This window comes from Polypterus senegalus, chromosome 6 (genome assembly GCF_016835505.1).
Source record: "Polypterus senegalus isolate Bchr_013 chromosome 6, ASM1683550v1, whole genome shotgun sequence".
Taxonomy (NCBI): domain Eukaryota; kingdom Metazoa; phylum Chordata; class Cladistia; order Polypteriformes; family Polypteridae; genus Polypterus; species Polypterus senegalus.
Window position 1 is genome coordinate 134,214,772 of NC_053159.1, and position 20,746 is coordinate 134,235,517.

The window sequence follows — 20,746 nt, forward strand, 5'->3', positions numbered from 1 at the left end:
CGAACTTACTGTTATCTGCTCGAGCCAACACCGACTTACTATACTCGGCCATCCAGTGGTGTCACTGAAGCATTCGAACATTCTTAGCCAATCATGCAATACTGCGTCTGTGTTTGCCATGTTATGTTCTTACTACAGAGGCAGAGTCCCATTGCATGGTTCTAACTTGTATTGAGCCGAGGTATTGACGCGAACACCATACATACGGGATATTGACGCGAACACCATACATACAGATAGTATCAAATTGATGCGAACACCATACATACGGGGTATTGGCGAAGCGAACACCATACATACGGGGTATTGATGTGAACACCATACATACGGATAGTATCAAATTATATATAAGGATACTGTATATATATTGTCAGCCAAGAACCAGCTGATGCTGTAGTAAATACCTCTACCCTAAAGCTCCATTGTACTCGTATGTAAGTTGCATGTTCTCCTTGTATTAATGTAGATTTTCTTCAAAAGGCTTCCATGTTAGTTTAATAGGTACCACATTCTCTATGTCACACCTGGTGTGGATGCGTGTGTAGGTTTGTCTCTAAACTGACATCCAATCCAGGGCTGGTTCCCGCCCTATGGCTAATACTGGCAGGATAGGATTCAGAACCCTGTGACAATAAAAGCTGGTTCATTTTTTACAAGTTCTACTTTGTTTGTGTCAAAATGCTAACTGAGCCTGTTTATTTTTTCAACAGTGTCCTTTACAAGCTTGGTGATGCTATACGCCTTACTTCCTGGACTCTCAGATGAAAACTCTCCTTAGTTTGTCACGCTGGAATACAGGACAGCCCTTCATTGATGAAATCAGAGGAATATGCAATGTGTTTGTCCATATTGAAAAAAATGAAACAGCTTCGGGGACAACAAGGATAAAGAGGGTTGTAGGAGAGAAATTACTGGTTTTATTTTTTAAAACCACATACAACTTTGAGTCTATAAGCAGAGGGTGAACAATAAACTGACTGACTGTTTTGTACTGAACTCCAAAAACAGTATTTCTATTTTATATTTGTTGCATACACCCAGACTTTTACGTGCTATGCCTGCGTTTTCCAACAGAACAAAATCTTATAGGAGATCAGGATGGACAAATATGTGATTAAAACATTTTTGGAAGACAATCCTGAGCATCTGCTACTGAGCAAGTGCCACTCTGTCACCAAGATACCAAGCTCTGCTGTATGCTAGCTGGGATGGGAAGGAACACTTTTGACTGATTTGGATTGGAAAAGTTGGCAGTTGAATATGTCCACGTCCAATGTAAAATACGACACCTGAGCCACAGACTTCAGTCAACCGTTTCTTGTCAATTGGCAAGGGAATGACAATCACAGGAAATCGCTTCATACAAGATGGCTACAGTGACAAGTTAGAAGGCGTGAGGATACCTGAGTAGATCATCCGATTGTGTTCTAACCAATAAATGGTCTGGGACATGAGGACATGCACATTTTAAATATTGTAGATAAAGAGTATATGTGTTCACATTGTATCTGAGTTTGTAAAATGATTTATGTATGTATGTAGGCAACTGTTTTGCAGGCTGACATTTTGTATCCACTTTGTATGCCTTGGTTTGCATACACCTAAACACAGTCTATAGACATGTATTTACAATTTAGAAAATCCAAATCACTTTCATATAAAGACAAATAATATTGTGGCTGTCATGCCATATTGCCTGGATGTTTATCTTTACAGGTAATTTCCATCAACCTGAAAAGGCTGTCGTGTTGTATTTGACTTAAAACAGGGTGCCAAGAACATAAGGTTGATTTATAGCATGGTCACCATGGACTTTGAATGTCCTCCTTACGCTCACCCAAAGCATGCATCTCATATTAATTAGCAACTCTCAGTTGGTCCGATGTGAGTCAGCATGCCCTTTGATGGACTGGTGTCATCCATAGCGATCATGTGATATGAAAGATGAGTTAATGGAGAGATGGATTCAGCGGAATAAAAACTGAAAAGAAATCGCAATATTGTTCTTTTAAGCTGCCTAGAGAAGAAATAAAGTAATAGTCAGGGCTTGATCGTTAGAGTTGAGGTCTTTCATCTTTCATAATCTTCCAACAATCCAGAACAGCCTGCAGAATGTCTTCCATGTATATGAACAGATGTGACTTGACTAAAGGTTCTTTGGTTTGGCCTGTTTTCTGACCATTATGCATTATGCTTTATGATTAGGTCCCTAGGCTTTTCTGCACATTATTCACACCTCAGGACTAGATAAATCCTAGTCTGTGGTATTTTTTATATTCATCAGTAGGGCTTTGAGAGAGATGATTCTAGATACAGCAAAACAATGAGAAAAGAGAATTAATGACTTTCTAAATACTCTTTAGATACTTTTCTCACAGTCACTTCTTGTGACTTGCTATTAATAAAGCATATCGGAGAAGCCATTTATTGAGTTTCGGAAACAGATCTTCCATACTGTTCCTCAAAAATACTCGAGAAAAGTAAAAACGCCACAATTCTGTAGATGGTATCTTTTTGCAGAAACACCTCAATACTTATTACCAGACAGAAATGGTGGGAAAAGGTTAACCACTGGTTTACAAAACTTTTTTTTTGTGAAGCACTAGAATTATTACATTTTAATTTGGAAAACATCCAAATAGCTCTCAAGCTATGCCCTTCATATTTGTGTTTTGTGGTTTCAAACTTCTCAATGGGAAAAAAAATATATGTTAATATATAAAATAATCACTGGCTATTTTGAACAGCAAAAAATGTTAACACAATTCTTTTTATCATTTTTTTTTTTTGTGCAGGCAGTATTAATTTACCTTTTGCTGTTCAATAAAATCTAGTGCAAAATATTCAAACGATTTGTAAATACAGTTTTTTTTTTGTATGGTATATGTATAATTCAAAGTCCTTCTTAAAAATGATTTGTTTATTTCATCGCCTACATAATGTTTTTCATGATTTGCAAGTCATGCATCAAAAGGTCACAGAAACTGCAGAATTTGTGTTACCTCCGCCATTGTAAAGAGACACGTCCACTGCCAGACAAAGACTTGTGATTGACTATCATTAGAGGGCTAAACCTCACTACTTATAATTTTACTTCTGTGTAATATTTTTGTATAGAAAAATGGAAATCAGTCTTTAAAAATCATATTTATACTTGTTGTAAAGTGAATATTGCTAGTAAACACTGTTTTTTTTCCTTTTGCAAAATGAACCAGCAACTGACTACTGGTGTTTATTTTAGCCTTTTAAAATGAGTTTCTTTTTTCCAAAACATTTTTAAACAGTTGGCAGAGCACACCTCCCATCGACTGACAGCTTTTATAAAATTAATGGGCTGAGCAGATTTTCATTTCCTAAGATGGATGGAATTTAAATGCATTTGTTTTGAAGCAGATGAAAAAACTTCATTTTTAATATTCTTCTTCTGTGCCCTATCCTATGCCCTTGGTGATTTGTTAAGTTTTACTCCTTTAACTGATTTGTTTCATTTAATTTGTTTTTTGGCAGTTTATAAATCACACCTTCTTCATATGCTGAGAGTATTGCAAGAGTGAATCCGGAACTCTCTGGTAGCAGACCTCCTTACTTAGTCATTTCAAGCTGACCTCGTGATTTTGTTAGATGTTGGTAGTTTCATCTGTTATTCTAAAAAGCTGCTTTTTTTAACAGCACAATACTAGACATAAACCTCAACCTGCTGCTCTTTTCCTTTGAGGCAGACCATCTTTCTCGGTTCCATCTTGCTTTATTAAGGTAATTTGCTAATTGACATTGGTCAGCTTGGTACAATGACTGAAAAGCGCTCAATGGCCACCATTGCTAATGGAGGGTAATGGGTTCTGGACCTTCCAGCCACTTTATTTTATTTATTTTTGGTAGTTGCACAAATTCATCCAGGCACAGGTGGCGCAGCATCACAGTGACTAGTACTGCTGTGTCATGTTACTTCTAGTCATCTTTTTGATTACTACTGTGAGCTTGTGACCCCTAGGTGACAATATGGATGTAGACTCACAGATAAATAAAAGAAGACTTCACTCGAGTTTTCTCCCTGGTGGATGTGATATAGTCAAATTTCTCCTGTTGCTAGAACAATATAACAGTTGTTTCTCCAAGACAGTTGTTCACCTGAAGCCAATTTATTTGTTCTCAGGAGCAATACAAGCCCGATGACATCAGATGGTCCCTTCACTGTCATAGCCTAGTATAGCCTCCACTCTACCAATGTATCGTTCACGCTGATGATCATCTCTACTTCAAGATCCTGCGGTAAATGAACACTTGCACATAGGATAGCTATTCTTACAGGAGAGCAGTGCTTGAAGTGAAACCAAATGACTGTTTCTATGGCGATTCAGTGACATTCTATTAAAGATGGGGAGGGGTGGGTGGGGCGCATTCCCTGTCCCCTGTGAAGCTTTGAGCACCGTGATACATCAACAATAGATCAAAGACTGGGGGTATCCCCATGAAGATTTGTGATAAGGACATTCCCATACAGTGACAGTGGATTAAAGAACAGGTTTCCTCCATGAAGCTACAAGCTTTGAGTCCCCCATTAAAAAATGAGTACTGGCTCACTTGAAGTACAGTAAGATAGGGCAATGAGCTTGGATTTTTAGTTGTTTATGCTCATCCTGACTGCATTGTGCAGAGGTGACAGGTCCAGTATGTAATAAGGAAGCTCTGTTTTTGCACTGATGTCAACAGAAAAGTGGGACTGACTGCTGCTCAGAATTATACTCTGTTATAGCAAGTTCCACAGATAATGCTCCTCACCTCACCCAATATCAGTAGACATGTTTAATCATCTTTACACCTTTAATAATGGCAAACCTTTGGTGCTGTATCCTAAGGAGAGGATACTACAACACCCTTGCCATCCATTCACCTTATCATTGCATATGTCCAGGTGGACACTTTTAATATCTTTGAATCATTTGTGCCATATTGATAGATGAAGTGTGTATGAAACATGTTGGCATGCAAACCACTGAGTCTAGTAAAGCTTCTTTGTTTTAGCTTGCTGTGTCACAATGACCAAACAGATTCCTGTGGGTCTCCCTGCCTTTAACCTGGCATGGTCTACTGAAAAGTGCACCAACAGCGCAGAGAATACATCCAGGCACACTGAAATATATTGACAATTTAGGACAAACTGCCCAGCCTAGCTTTTGAAGAAGATACTCCACTGTCTGTTAAGAAGCATGCATGATATCACATTAGTTATACAATCAAGATAAGTAACTTTCTTGTGTACGCTTTGTAATGTTTGCTTTGGAGAGAAAGGACCTGAGTTGCCTCAAAAGCTTGCATATTGTAATCTTTCTATTTAGCCAATACCAGGTGTCATTTTACTTGACTACTAACCACATCCATAATGGCTAACATGGTACAACACTCTAGTACCATGTTTGCTTTGAAAGGTCTTGTAAGTTGATCTTAGTGATTGCTGCTTATCACCTCATGACTCTATTCTGAGCCCCTTCCTCAGAGCCAACAGATCTACATGCCATTGATCATGTATGACAATGTCTTCCCTATGAGACCAAAATAATTAACATACAGGCCTACACCGGATCAAGCAGGTCATCTCCAGTTGTGGTATATCTTGGTGTGTTGGGTTTTTGATTTTGGAGTTCAGTCTTCACCTCTGACTTGACTTTGCATTATTTCACTTACCTATATGTAAATATTGTATTGTAACTCCATACTTGGGTGATGCTCACTGAAGAAAGGTGCCATATAAAATAAAAGTTGTTTGAACAACTCTTCATCTGAAATGACATGGTGCTCTCATTCCCATGTATCACCTGTGATGTGATTTGATATGATAAAACATTTCCCGAAGGACCAGTTTTAGCAAGGTGGACCAGGAGATGAGAGCAAGAAGAGCAAAAGAAAAGCAAAGCCTTAAACAGTCTAAAGTCAAAACCAGAAAGTCTGATTGTAAAATACAAAACTAGAAATTGAAGATAGAAATAACATGACCCCAAATTCTGTCTGTCTAACAATTCTGTTTCAAATTATCTACTAAACACTATAAAGTTTGTTTGTTTTTATCCACTATTTTGGACACTAATGGCAGAGTGCTACCATCTTTAATACCTTCCGAAAGATGATAACATATGATAGAAATTCTAGGGTTCACTCACATAATAACAACATATACTGAATCATGAAAGAGAGTAGGGAAATATGAATAGGACTGGGAGATACGTATGTGCTAGTTAAAGAAATAAGCCAAGTTGAAAGCTGTGAGACAAACCAATGTTACATTGGGTGCAAAAAGGAAACCGAAATTCAGGAGCCAGTCGCCAAAGCAAAAAATTTGTTACCTAGAAGTCACAAAATAAAAGGGTTTGGTATATTGCAAAGGGAAGGTTGTCTCTGCTAAACTAATAGCCCCCAGAGGCAACCTTTAAACTCCTTCACGTAACTGACGTCTAAGGTCATGACCCTTGTGACCACGCCCCTGGCAACCAGGACACGCATCCTGACGACAAGATCACAAAATAATGGTGCTAGCAGAAAATAAAGATGGCATCGTGGCAAGACATTAAAAAATATTTGGCTCCCAAAAACCCCTAAATTGATGTACAGAGTGAATGAATTGATGCAGACCAAACTGCAAAAAATGCATAGAAGTGCCTGATTTTAATACAATGTATCTCTCAAAATGGCAGCATTCCACAAAAAGCAAAATGTCAGCAACATTCAAATGAATAAGCACAAAATAAGAATAGAACTGAATTCAGAACATTCCAAACCCTTAGAAAATTCAGATAAATTAAATATAAAGGCAAATTCAAGTAAATAAATAAAATATAAACCTAGAAATTCAAAACAAACCTCAACAGCATTATTTCACATTTCTAGGTGGAGTAACCATTTAAAGTAACATGTGAAGTAAAGACATCGTCTTGAGTCTCTTTTTTAGAACTCCTTCTTCTATGTTGTTCTTACACGTTTGATAGGTTTTGTTTCCTCATGGCTCCTGATTTCCACACAAATCTTTGTTACACTCCTCATTTTCAGCTTAGTGTCATAATACTTTTTAATGTTCTGCCTTCTCATGTGATTTTTTGAAGTGTTATTATTTTTTGTTTAGTAACTTTTATTCAGGATCATGTACTTTCTCGTCTAGACTAATTCAGCTTTCTGGAAGACAGCTCCTGGTGACAGTTATCCTACTCTCCAACTCTTCCCAAATGCTGCTGTCCAAGTACTATATGCTGTTCATGATTTTACCTAAACTATTCCTCTCCTTCACGTTCTTCACTGATTTCTAACCACACCAAATATTCAGAGCAAAATGCTTGTCTTGACCTACAGGTCACTGCACAGCTGGGCTCCTCAGCGTCTCAGGTCTCTGGTCTCTCCCTACTTCCCTACAAGAATTTCAGTCTTTTTTTTACTAAACATCTTAAATCTCGAACAATATTTTTTAGTTCTGTTCCCAAGAAATGGAATGAGACAGTTAGAGCTTATGGATGAAACACCTGTTAGTCACTCTTCTGAAAGTAGCAATAAAAGACAGTAATAGAAAATCGAAATCACATTTGTGGAGATATGTGAATACCTTAAAAAAATCCAGACATCACAACTTGTATAACTTGTAACTTGACTAAGCAAAAGTTGAGGAACCCTCCTCTAGATAAGCATAAAGCAATACCAAAAATCATCAATGCATCTCCAGTCATTAGAAGGATTTGTCAAAAAAAAAAAAAAGAAATATAAAACAAACAGAACAGTAAGGCCAAAGCAACACACTGTTTCCTGGTTGAAAGATTGGAAGCAAGAGTTTAGAATTATAGAATTTAAGGGATAGTTTACAATATCATGTCAGCAGCCATACCACAAGCACTTTAGAACAGGTCATCCACCTAAAGCTAAGTCTGTTTGGGCCCGGTCAGTACACGGATGGGAGAACAACAAGGAAAAAAGCTTGGGTTGCTGCTGGAAGAGGTGTTGGTGAGTCCAGTAGGGGGCACTTACCCTGTGGTCTGAATGTGGATCCCAATGCCCCAGTGCAATGATGGGGACACTGTACGGTAAAAATGGCACCATCCTTCTGTGTGGTCACTAAAGATCCATGGGTATCCTTGTTAAAGAGCAGGATGTATCCTCAATGTCCAGGCTAAATTGCCCACAATGGCCTGGTCATTCTGGTCCCATAATCATGCCCTGTCTCTGATTGGTTAACTATTTCTCACCTCTTCACCACCTAACAGATAATGTGTGATGAGTGCACTAGTGCAAAATGGCAAAACTGAGTAGCAAGAAAATCGCTATATAAATGTAAAGAATTACAATTATAATTATTATTCAGTCAAAGCGATGTGACATAATATTCTTAAATATGCTTAATCTAATTCACAAAACCAACTTTAGGTGGTGTGCCAGTCCATTTGAGAGCTCAGTCACACACACACACACACACACACACACAAACACACACACACACACAGCCTAAGTTAAAAACAATACCTATTAAAAATTGTTTAGTTGGCATAAATATAAAAAAAAAACTGTCAGTGATGTGATTATTCACACAGCTAACTTGGACTTTGCAAAAGAAAATACAGAAAAGAGTTGTAGAAATGAATAAAAACAGGGAAGCAAAGTATTAGCAGTCAGGATTCAAGAGGAGCCAGTCCACCAAGACATCTCCACTTATGGTTGCCAACACATTATGGCAGACCAGAGCTAGCAACAAGTCATCTGTGTTCATCCTGCCAGATTTTTCCTCTGCCTTTGACATGGTCAACCATGAGGTCCTTCTTGCCACCCTCTCTGACTTTGGAATCACTGGAACTGCACTGATTTGGGTTTGAGTCCGAGGGCCAATTTTACTGTGGGTCCGAGAATTTAGAGATATCAAGGGTGCTCCAGGCAAGCACAGAAATGTCCCAAGGATCAGTGCTGGGCCCTCTACTCTCTCTCTATAACTCCTTAATAGGCCCTAGCATCATGTGCCATCCTTTTTCCTATCAATGCTATGCTGATAATAAGCAGCTGTGCCTGTTGTTCCCTCTAGAGGACCACATGGCATCAGATAGAATCTCTCAATATCTCAATAATATTGCAACCTGGATGAAGGAATACCATCCTCAGCTCAACGTGACAAAGACAGACCTGTTGTTAACCTAGCTTGTTTGTGTATTCACCACCAAATCTCTGTTCAGTTTGGCTCATTATTACTAACATCTGCCAAGTTGATAAGCAACCTTGCGGTGGTGAGTGATGACCAGCTGTGCTTCAGGGACCATGTTGCTATGATTTCTGGGTTTTGCAGATTCACTTTGTACAATATTAGCAAGATCAGATTGTACCTAACAGAATATGCAGCACAACTCCTTTGGTCTTGTCATATCTGGACTATTGCAACTCTCTACTGGCAGAAGTACCAGCATTTGTCACCAAGATGATGCATGATTAAAAATGTAGCGGCACGTATGGTGTTCAAGCAGCCGAGATGGGCCCATGTTACTCCTCTCTTCAGATCACTACAATGGCTTCCAGTAGCAGCGCGTATCAAGTTCAAATCCTTGATGCTTGTGTATAGGCAAGCAGGTGTAAAAGTGTTACTGTGTGAATATAACAGAATGAATCACTGAGATTCTTCAATGAAGGCTAAAATAACTCTTGCGCAATGTTGTCCAGCAGTAAGTTCCACCCTCAGTCTGGACTCATTGTTGAACTTCCATCAGTCCAGATCAAAAAAAAAAATTAGAGCAGTACAGATGAAGTATGGGCCATAAAAGGAAAATGTAATGTTTGTGTAAAAGAAATTAGGGCAAACTAGAAATAATGGAGGTGACTTGTGGGGAGGACATCAGAAAACCAGGAAAAGAGTTGATACCAAGCAAGAATCAGTCTTTCTATCCTATTACAGTGGTAACATCAACACCATACACCACTGAATGTCATTGCATTGCAATGTTATAACAATTATTGCTCAAAATGCTACCAATCAGGGAAAACAACGATGGTTCTGGGAAAGCATTTAAAAACTATAAAACTGTAAAAGAACGATGTCTCATCCAAATAAACATGTCAAAATTGAGTTATAAAACCCGAAAAACCTATGTCAGATATATAATGTAATAACTAGAGCTCCAAGAGGAAAGTCATTAATTTTAAACAAACATAAATCATAACAGAAAAGTGTGTGGGAACACCTGAGGCAGTATGCCAAATGATTAAAAGATTTTGTAATAATTTAGTCATTCATTTTCCAAACCCAGTTATTTCATAAGAAGGTAATGATGGGGACAGATGCTTATTATAGTTTAACTGGGCACAAGACAGGTACAAGCCTGGGCAAGGTGCCAGCCTGTCACAAAGTATGGTCACTCACACTCATACACAGAGCCAATTTAGTGGCACCAGTTCACCTAAAATGCATAAATCTGGGATGTTGAGGAGACTGAGAAGAATCCTGGAGGAAATCACTGATTAGCAGAGAATATGCTAACTCCACGTGGTCAGTGAATGGGTGGGGATTTTAACCCAGCAGTCAGGAGTTACAAGGCAGGACATTTCAGTGAGATGTCAATCAGTCCTTATTTTCTGAAGTAAAGTGATACCATTAAATCGTTTAAGTTTACAGAGATGGATAACTAATCATGAATGCCGAGCTTGTGAGAAATGATAACTAATCAGTGCTATTTTATAAATAATCTATTGGATGGCACAGGAGGCCTTAAATGAATACTTCTGGTATTCAATGGTTAAATCACAGAAAAGCACTTATTTTATATTCTGTTTTTTATATAATAAATCTTGGCAGTTTTTTTTTTTTTGTAAGCATATGTCAGTTCTGGCTTGATGTTGGTCTCAGTTGGTCATTCCGATGAAGCTATTTTAAGATAAATATTTTTCCCTTCCTACAGAGCACTGTTTACCCATAACACAATGTTAGGACTATTAATTGTCCTTGATTTCACCTTGTGCAAAGTAAATAAGAGGACGTTAACCGGACAGTAAAAGTCTCATTCCTGGAATGCTATCACCGAAGAAATGCTTCATGCCAGGGCCTGTTATTGGAATTAAACTTCAAAACGTTAAGCCTGAGAAATGTGTGCTTTAGCAGGGAGAAGTGATGACCTAAAAGCAGAACCCCCCCCAAATTCTCTTGACAGACCCTTTCTTCATGATCTCCTTGGCTGAGCATGGCATATAATTTATATGAGAACCCTGGACAGGCCGACTGGAAGCTAAAAATGATTGCGTCCAGGGCTCCTGATAGCTAGCCATCTTGATTAGGTCACGCTTTTGACTATCTGTCTGGCTGTATTTTCTTATTAAAGCTGCCTAAAGTATTAATTTAGGCCATTTATGTTTAGTTTAGTAAGGAACTGCCTCCTCTCAAGAATTACTTTGAAAGAGGCACCACATACACACTTCCTACTGCTTGAACTCCTAACGCATACAGTGAGTGTTGTGCAAAAGTATTAGTCCCACTTCTGATCTTCTGCATATTCATGTATATGTTTTGAAGCAAATTTAGTCAGTTCTTTCAATATGTTGCAGCTGTAGATAGAGGATTGTCTTCAAAGTAGCAAAGATGGCAAAACCTGGTGATTTTTCCATTTAGTGTGTTCCAGGAATGGGCTTGAACTTCACTCTTAGTCCCTCCTTTTGTCTGAGTCTTTCACCTAGTTTCTTCTACCTGTGTCTGTTACAAACTAACATTTATCAGGCAGTAATCATGTGATTGGATGGGCAAGGCAAATAAAAGAGGGAGTTGGAGAAAATATTTTTGCCTAGAATTGTGCATCCTGCCTCTGTGAAAACTCTTGTTCCCTTTATGTTTCATGTATTTTGTGTACATAGCTGTTTTTGATCTTTGACTGAACTGGAACTAAAATGTTGTCTTTGTTATGTCCTAGCCAGGGTTTTTTTGTGTGGCTTAGTTTAATGTTCCTTTTATTTGTCTTTTTTTGCTTATTTTTAGTATTTGCTATGTGCTTATATAATTTTTGACAATATTGCTATGTTTTTGTTTTATTTAGCATTTATGCATAATTTATTGTTTTGCTGTGTCTCTTGTGTTCGATAGGTGTTACCCACAAGAGGCGGGGTCAGCTGCCAATCATCACAAGGAACTGTCCATATATATCCAGAGGGTCTCCCACAGTTCCTTGGGGTTCACTGTGATTGTAATCTGGAATCAGTGAGTTTACTTGCGTTTTGCTGTGCTTGTTGTGCCTTTTACATATTTTGGGATTATCACCCACTCTCTTATTTTGACTACTCTCGTTGGATTCTGTTTTGGGGTTTTCTTCACCTTGAATTGCCTTTGCTGGCAACTCCTTTATGGCTTTTGTGTTTTTTTGGAGCTTTACAGTATAACAGAGACTTTTGTGAGAATAAAACTAACTTAATTTATATGAAGCCCACAATCTGCCATTATACTAGCCAGGGTTTGGCAATATACACTCCTCTAGTGGGCATTTCCGGAATTGCTTTTGGAACTTAGGTGGTTTGAGACTCCTAATTCATGACAGTTTGCTTGATTTTCTGTTTATTTCAGCTGTTTGTCTGGATTTGGCTTAAGGATTGTGTTTTTTGGAATGATTTTAAGGCATAACCATTTTGTCTTTTGAGTTATTTTTGTTATTTTCTTTTTTTCAATACATATTTGATTTATAAAGATTCTTCATTTTGATATGCCTCATTAAGCCAGAGTTTTCATGGCATCTCTCACTTAAGAAGCATCTAAGGATATTTTGGAAATTTATGGCATCTCTATACTAATAAAAGGCAAAGCCCTCACTGACTGACTGACTGACTGACTCACTCACTCACTCACTCACTCACTCACTCACTCACTCACTCTCTCACTGACTCATCACTAATTCTCCAACTTCCCGTGTAGGTGGAAGGCTGAAATTTGGCAGGCTTATTCCTTACAGCTTACTTACAAAAGTTTGCAGGTTTCATTTTGAAATTCTATGCGTAACGGTCATAACTGGAACCTACTTTTGTCCATATATACAGCTATAGCCTGCAGCTCGGTCGCCATGTGAGGCGGAGTTGCGTCCCGCATCATCACGCCTCCCAAGTAATTGAGTGCCTTCCCATATAAGGTAAATATTCGCGGGTGAAGGACTGTGCTTAGCATATTCATAAGTGCAGCTACTGCGGAAACCCTCTGATGCTGAACAAGCCTTTGTACACATATCAATAGGAAAGCAAGGTGTAAAGCTTAAGTTTAAATTACGTTCATAGCCAAGCTGCCACTAAATATTCGCAGGCAAATCCACCTTAATACCGGGATTGCCTGTTAAACATCTTAGATTCACAAGTACCGATTTGGGTAGTGAACACTTCGATGAATGAAACCTGTTATCTTTACAATGGTTGACAAACACGGAATATAACTTGAACACAACACATCCTTCAAATACGAACCTGATTGAAAGAAATAATGATAATCAAATCCTTCATGACAGCAACACTCATAACAGTGACAAAACTATTACATTGGCAATCATGTTACGTTATTTTTAAAATGTTTCCTTTTCTTTTTCATAACTTCTTTAACACAATACTTCTCCGCTGCGAAGCGTGGGTATTTTGCTAGTTTTGAAATAAAAAGGCCAGTTTTCCTATTTTGAGGCCTGTTTAGGCTGAATCCTAAAGCTAGTAGTTGGGGAATGGCTAGTTTAGGATGAAGCTATTTTGGATAGGACAGTAGAGATCGTAGCCTGCTGTTGTGACACTTTTAGGAGGCTTCAACCCCTTTTTTGTTACAGTTCCTATTCATGACAGTCTTACACCTTTTTCGATATATTAACCCGAATTTTTTGTCTGGCTTGTAGTGGTTTATCAACTTGTGAATGAGATGATGAACATAAATAAAATACACTTCAGTTCTAAGCTATTTGTAACGGCATCTGTTCCTCCTGCTTGCCCTGGTCTGCTCTCTAACCTTGGTTCATGCAGTCAGCCATGGATAACCGGGTAGTACACTGCTCTAAAGTGCTGTGGCTCGATGTTTTCAGCAGCAGCAAGAAGGGCAGGTGCATAAATCAGTTAAAGGTAATCAATAAGATATCTGCCCATTAAACATGTAAGATTCCATTTGTGTACATATGTGTGCAGGAATGAAAGGTTGTGTTTTTGCTTGTGTTAATAAATGTGTTTCTATAAATGTATGAGTGTTTGACTAAATAAACATCTTTATCTATGAATTTATCATTTATCTTGTGATTGATAGCTCTGTTGTTTCCCCATCACCTCAGGTTAAGAGTCTGGGTGTCATCCTCAACAGTAATCTATCTTTCCAATCTCACATTAATAACATCACCCGGTCTGCTTATTTCCACCTACGTAATATTAATTGCATCCTCCCCTCCCTCACTCCCCATACCACTGCCATTCTTGTTCACAGTCTTGTTACTTCTCGTCTGGACTACTGAAATTCACTCCTCTTTGGTCTCTCTAATAAATCTCTCCATAAGCTTCAGCTAGTCCAGAATTCTGCAGCACACATCATTACTCGAACTTCATCTATTCATCATAATACTCCGGTCTTGCAGCAGCTTCATTGGCTCCCGATTAAGTTTTTAACTGATTTTAAAATTCTGCTATTAACATTTAAGGGCATTCATAACCTCGCCCCTCCATATCTGTCAAACCTTCTTCATGTTGCCAATCCCTCCCATAACCTTAGATCCTCTTCCTCCATCCACCTGACTGTCCCTCTCACCCGTCTAACCTCCATGGGGAGCTGAACATTCAGCTGTTCTACTCCCAAGCTCTGGAATTCATTTCCTACTGAGATTAGAAATATCAAATCATTTTCAACCTTCAAATGTAAACTTAAAATGCATCTGTTTAAAATGGCTTTTTCTTTATGATTACAGTGGGTTTATTTGGTTTTAATTTTTATATCTTCTGTTTTTTCTGATGTCTGAAGTTGTTTATAATGTGTCTTTTTATTTATTTATTTATTTATTTATTGTTTGTTTGGTGTCCTTGAGTTCTCAGAAAAGTGCCTTGTATAAATAAAATGTATTATTATTATTATTATATGCATATATATGTACTGTATACTATATATATTGGAAACAGGCATGTCTCTTAAAAACTAGGTCCTTTTATGTTGCAGTCTAATACTAGCCCAAAAACACACACACACATAATAAACCTGAAAAGACAGATAAATGGCACCTACTGTGGCTTCACTTTTAATACTGATGTAACTTCTTGAATCAAACCCAGCCACAGGGGATGCACAAACCAGTGTGTTTCTTCATACCAGTACCAAGCCTGGATAAATGGGAAGGGTTACGTCATGAAGGGCATACGGTATAAAATTTTGCCAAATCAATATGCGGACGGCAATACAAATTTCCATATCGGATCGGTCAAGCCCCAGGTTAAGGTTTATGGATGTGGTGAGAGAGGACATGCAGGTGCTGGGTGTCACAGAGCAATAAGTAGAGGACAGGAAGATATGGAAAAAGATGATCCGCTGTGGCAACCCCTAATGAGAGCAGCTGAAAGAAGAAGAAGAAGAAGTTCTTGAATCAAACAGTTGTGATGGCAGCCCTTCATTAACATCAGACAAGACTCTCTTGTACAACTCCTCATCTGTGGCTTGGGTCTTGTCTTTCCAGTCATGTCCAGGTAGTGAATGGCTGAATGATAGATATTTTGATAGACAGACAGTCCATGAGCAGTTCCTTATCATCTTATTCAAACAATGTTTACAAGAATTAGTCCAATAAATATTACACATCCCTTACTTGTCCCTTTACTCTTTTAATTTCTTACTGTAACCTGAATATTCTAGCAAGTTCTAGGCTATGTGAATGATTTTATGCCTTACCTTCAAAGCTCACTCTTTTTTGTATTTTGTCTATGGGTGCTTGTATTTGAAAAATGCCCTGTTTTACAATTTATAAACTGTATATTATGAGTCAGATGATTTTAAAGAATGATTATAGTGCTAATACAATTTTCTAATAAGTCCTTTGAATATCAAAGAACATTTATAGCTAGGTTTTTTTGCTTTTTATTACCCCTAGAATAAAGTATATTTTTAAGCATTACTGAATTTTTTTTTATATTTTAATAATACACTTTATTAATCCCCAAGAGGAAATTTTCTATTTGCATGACCCTTTTGGAGGTCAGCCATAATACAATCTGTTTTATTTGTTGGCTCACCCATTTTTGGAATCCCATCGTCAAAACATGCATTTTCAGTGCACACAGCATTTGATGTCATTGATACATTGCTTTAAATACCACTATGATGGATCTCTCATTATCTGTGATTTGGATAATGACCAAGTGTTTTTGTGTGTGTTACTTCTGGTCCTATCAGTTTTAAAATTATTAGTATTCCCTCTTGTCTATGCTTTTTGTTGAATGTTGTGGCCTTGGCAAAAGATTTAGATTCCAGTTTATGGCTTGTTTCTGTCTTTGACTATTTTCAGTACAGTTTGTTGGCAGTACAATAGTATTTAGTTACTGGGTTGTTAGGATTTGTGGCACTGTTGCTAGGAACCACCTCCAAGAAGCACCGTGTGCTACGTCATGATATAACCTTAAGTAGCACGCAGTGAAATGTTCGAGATTAAGGATTAAAACAGCAAAAAATCTTATGATCATAATGTTTACAAATTTCTGATTAACAACTCATAATATTTCATTTCTCAGCTCAGTTTATGGTTTTATCACCTTGGATCTGGTGACAATTCATCCTTTAGTGAATGGCTTTTGACAGTTCTCATTTAAACTTCACGGCTTTGCTATGTGGTTTTAGACGATGATATTTCAGTGTTTCACATATTTACTCTCATTGACAGTTTCTTGTATACATGTGCATCTCTTGATCCATTTAACACAATATTCATGAGTGCTCACTAACTCCAATGCCTATCGACAATTCATGCTGCATCTAGTCAAGCCACTTTGGATGCTCACTACTGGTATAACACTCATGTGTGTTAATTGTATGAAGGGTTGGTGGCATATTTTGTACAATAGTGGCTTTGGTTTGTAAATTTTCAAAGGGCTGGCTGCTTTCAGCAGGTCACACGATTCACTTAGACCTCAAATCTCCTAGATGGTGAAGAAGAAGGTTGTATTCACTAAACACCTGCATACTGTTACTGTCCCACACTCACCCTACACCTCTTGAAAGGTCAAGTATCATTCAGGTTGGAACACTTGAAGGGTTGAATCACAAAATGCTTCTGCCAGATTGAGAAAATTAACTAAAGCTGTGATGAATAAATATAATAGAGAATAATGACAGTTCAAAGTTTAACAAGTTTAATAAACCTCTATTGAAACATTCTTTTTTTTCAGAAATAAATCAAAATATTTTTTAAAGTCCATCTATTATATGTTTTTTATATTATACGCTACATACAATGAACACATAAGGGTGTCATGAACTGCAATGGGGAGCACTGCTGTCTCATAGAGACAGCATCCTGAGTTTGAATTATATGGCTGGTACTGTGCCATTTGCACTCTGCCCATCTCTGTATGGGTTTTTCTCCAGATATGCTGGTTCTCCTTCACCATCCAAAAAAAAACATCTTACTCCATCCATCCATCATCTAACCCGCTATATCCTAACTACAGAGTCACAGGGGTCTGCTGGAGCCAATCCCAGCCAACACAGGGCGCATGCCCACCGCAGAAACAGCTTACTGGTAATTCCAAATTGGCTGCATATGATATGAAAATGGGCATGTTGGTGAGTGGTCTCTAAGATGGATTTGGTGTTTTCCTTCCTTCCAGCCTTTAACCCTGAGATAGATTCATTTGGTTTGAGAATGGTAACACTGTTAAAATATAAAATAAATGTAAATAAAATAAATTTAATAATAAAAGACTAAGAAGGGCATAGTTATAACAAACACAAATTCTAACTAAAAGCAAAAGGTAAGCAGGAAGCACAGGTAAGAGCAGAAATAACTTCTGAAACACACAGCAAAGAATGCGATGAAGACCATTTAGGGCCTCAATCATTCTTCACAGTACTACACGCTGTAATGAGATGCTCATAAAACTAACAACACATTACACAAAAAATCATAAAATCTTTGAGTTTTCAATTGTTACTTAATTGCCAACACATGTCAAATTAAACAGTTTTAAGCACATCACAAATCTCTTTCAGGCAGTTCAATAAAAGTTCACTTTTAAATGCATGTGCATACAGTGTATAAGACTAAATCTCAGCATACAGTGTATGCATTTGACTATATAGTGTGATGGTTATCAGGCATGGGCTGCTGTTCAGGTCGGGATGGTTCAAGGTCCCATACCGGGCTTTAATGGAAGGACAGTTGGAGACCAATTGAATGGACTATTTCCTCCATTGACACAATAGGGGCCAGGCTGGAAAGTGTAGTCCTGTAGTGCAGCCCAGCAGTGTTTCATGGGTGCCGCAAAGGGGAGTTGCAGAGACAAATCATCCCCCCTTAAAGGAACCTTTGCCTCACCCAGAATTACCTCCTACTTGTGGCAGCATCACCCCGGAAGTGCTCCTGTGTCCGACATAAAAGAAGCTGTCCATCCTCATTAATCTGAGCCAGAGTTGGGTCGATGTGGACGAAGCTTGCCTGAAGGAGTAAAAGAAGAGGACAAAAGGATAAGAGACAGAGCATATAAAAGGAATTGTGCTTGTGAGATATTTGTGTATATTCCATGACATATTTATGAGAATGGTGTTTATGGGGGTTTGGGAGCTCACTGGTGACCCCTACAGTTCGCAATAGCATATGCATTTGAATATAGTGTGTGTGTTATGTTACACAATGTAAGTCTTTCAGTAAAGAGTATATGTGTTTCAGTACAGAAAATATAAGAATGATTTAAATTTAAAGCAGTACTTCATATAAGCTGACCCCTTGCCTACTTCAACCAACCTCTTTGAAACCTGAATCCCTGTTGAGGGGGTCCACACCCAACTTTAGCAGCAGGCATGATTCTGAACCATCTTGATGATACAGGAACGCAATAGGCAAGAGGCAGCAGAGTACAAAGAATAACAAAAGATAAATATCTCAGTAAAAGTACCAATGGTCAAAATCCACACTGTCATGTTGGATATTTGGAAGGCACTGAATTCCTAACAGAATATATAACGATTTGTACTAAAAAGGATGTGTCATTTATTCAATACTGAAAATAAAAGCTTTTCTCATAACATGCTGGGCATTAGATGTGTTACATTTCTTAAAATATTATTCCAGTACAGCATGGGATTCTCAATAGAGTCACACTGGTTTTAAAAATAAAAATATGCCTATGGTATTTTGAAATGAAACTCTTCACTTAATGGAGCATTTTCATTATCACAAGGATCTACCTTACGGTTCAGAAGGCCCTTTCACAGTCTTTAATGTGCACACTCCTGACCAGACTCCCTGTGACAACCAAATTTGGCTAACCTTTTCTCTGTTCTTTGATGTTATGACCTGTGTTTGTCATTAATTTCTGACACATTTTCTCCGAGTTCTTTTTGTAAGAATGTATATCTTACTATAGTTTTTGGGATTACAAGTTATATCTGTTATTACTTTTTAGCTAACGTTCTGTCTTAAATTTCAAAATATTTTACGTTTTTTATAATGCCGTCTTAGTTTTTCCAGGGTGCCAAAATTTTTGCAGTTTTCACAACGTTGCTATACAAAGTCATCCAGAGGTGTGCAGCACTGAGGTCATTGACGGGATATGAGGTTGGCATTGGGAACTTCTTGGTCATCTAAGTTTGCAGACACTGACAAAGAAAAACTGTTTTCAGTTGTGAATAGAATTTAGGATTTATTTCCCTTTATTAGACTTCAGGCTTCCGGTAAATGTATACATTTTTTGGGGTGTGTTTTGGGTTGGTGAAAGATAAGAGGGACCTTCTGTTAAAAAATATCTGGCTAGTTTCTACAAATTTCTTTTCCTGGTCACCTCCATTCCAATTATTTGTGTCTTTCTTTGTGTGTGGCATATAACTTGCTTTCTTCAGGTGTCCCTCATGTGCCATTACTTTGGAACTGATACATCAGGATTAGAAACAAAACCTGAATAAAGCTCAAGTGGCTTAAGCGACAAGGCCAGCACTTTATCAGCTTTCATGGCTGTCAGTTCTTGGCAAACTGTATTTGTTAACTCACTGTAACTGTAGCAGAAGTGACTTTGAGCTTGGAATGCACCAAAAAAATGTTTATTTCATTCTTCAAAGAAATTGCCTCGGGGAAGAATAAGAATAAGAGCAATCATAGGTTTCAGAGTGAAAGGCCAATAAAGGTGTGCAAACCATTGGCAGTAGATTTCTCATGAAGTGGCAGCAAAGCTTAGGATCATGACCCAAAGCCATCATCCAGAATGTGTCCCATCCTGAAAACTGAGAGCCAAGAAAGTAAAAGATGTAAATAAAAAGCAACGGAACAGATGGAAAGGAAGGATCCCAGAGAGATGGCACCAATTAGACACAATTTTCAGCTATGAAAGAATCAGCCCACCACCTCAAAATATAAACTTTTAGGTGGATCATACTGCATCATATTGCAAGGACTCATGACAACAGGAAGCAAACAATACAGAAACTCAATGGCCAAAATGGGTGTCTGCGATATCAGATTCTTTACTTGCTGTAAAGCTCTCAAAGTCAATGGCTGAAATCAGAAATTTATACCATCAAACCCATTGCCCTACTTGTCAAACTGGGAATCAGTGGCTAAACTAGAACCTTATGGCATCAAGCTCT

General features: G+C 38.0%; 1 protein-coding gene across 2 annotated transcripts in view; it reads left to right on the top strand.

Annotated features, from left to right (window-relative positions):
- LOC120531655 (hepatocyte nuclear factor 1-beta-like) overlaps positions 1 to 3,206 on the top strand; it is a 51,336-nt gene extending 48,130 nt beyond the window's left edge. For both annotated transcript variants that reach the window (XM_039757259.1, XM_039757260.1), the window contains one exon: positions 711 to 3,206. In XM_039757259.1, coding sequence (XP_039613193.1) covers positions 711 to 731 — 21 coding nt within the window. In that variant the 3' untranslated portion in view covers positions 732 to 3,206. The remainder of the gene's footprint in view (positions 1 to 710) is intronic.
- Positions 3,207 to 20,746: the final 17,540 nt, after the last annotated feature.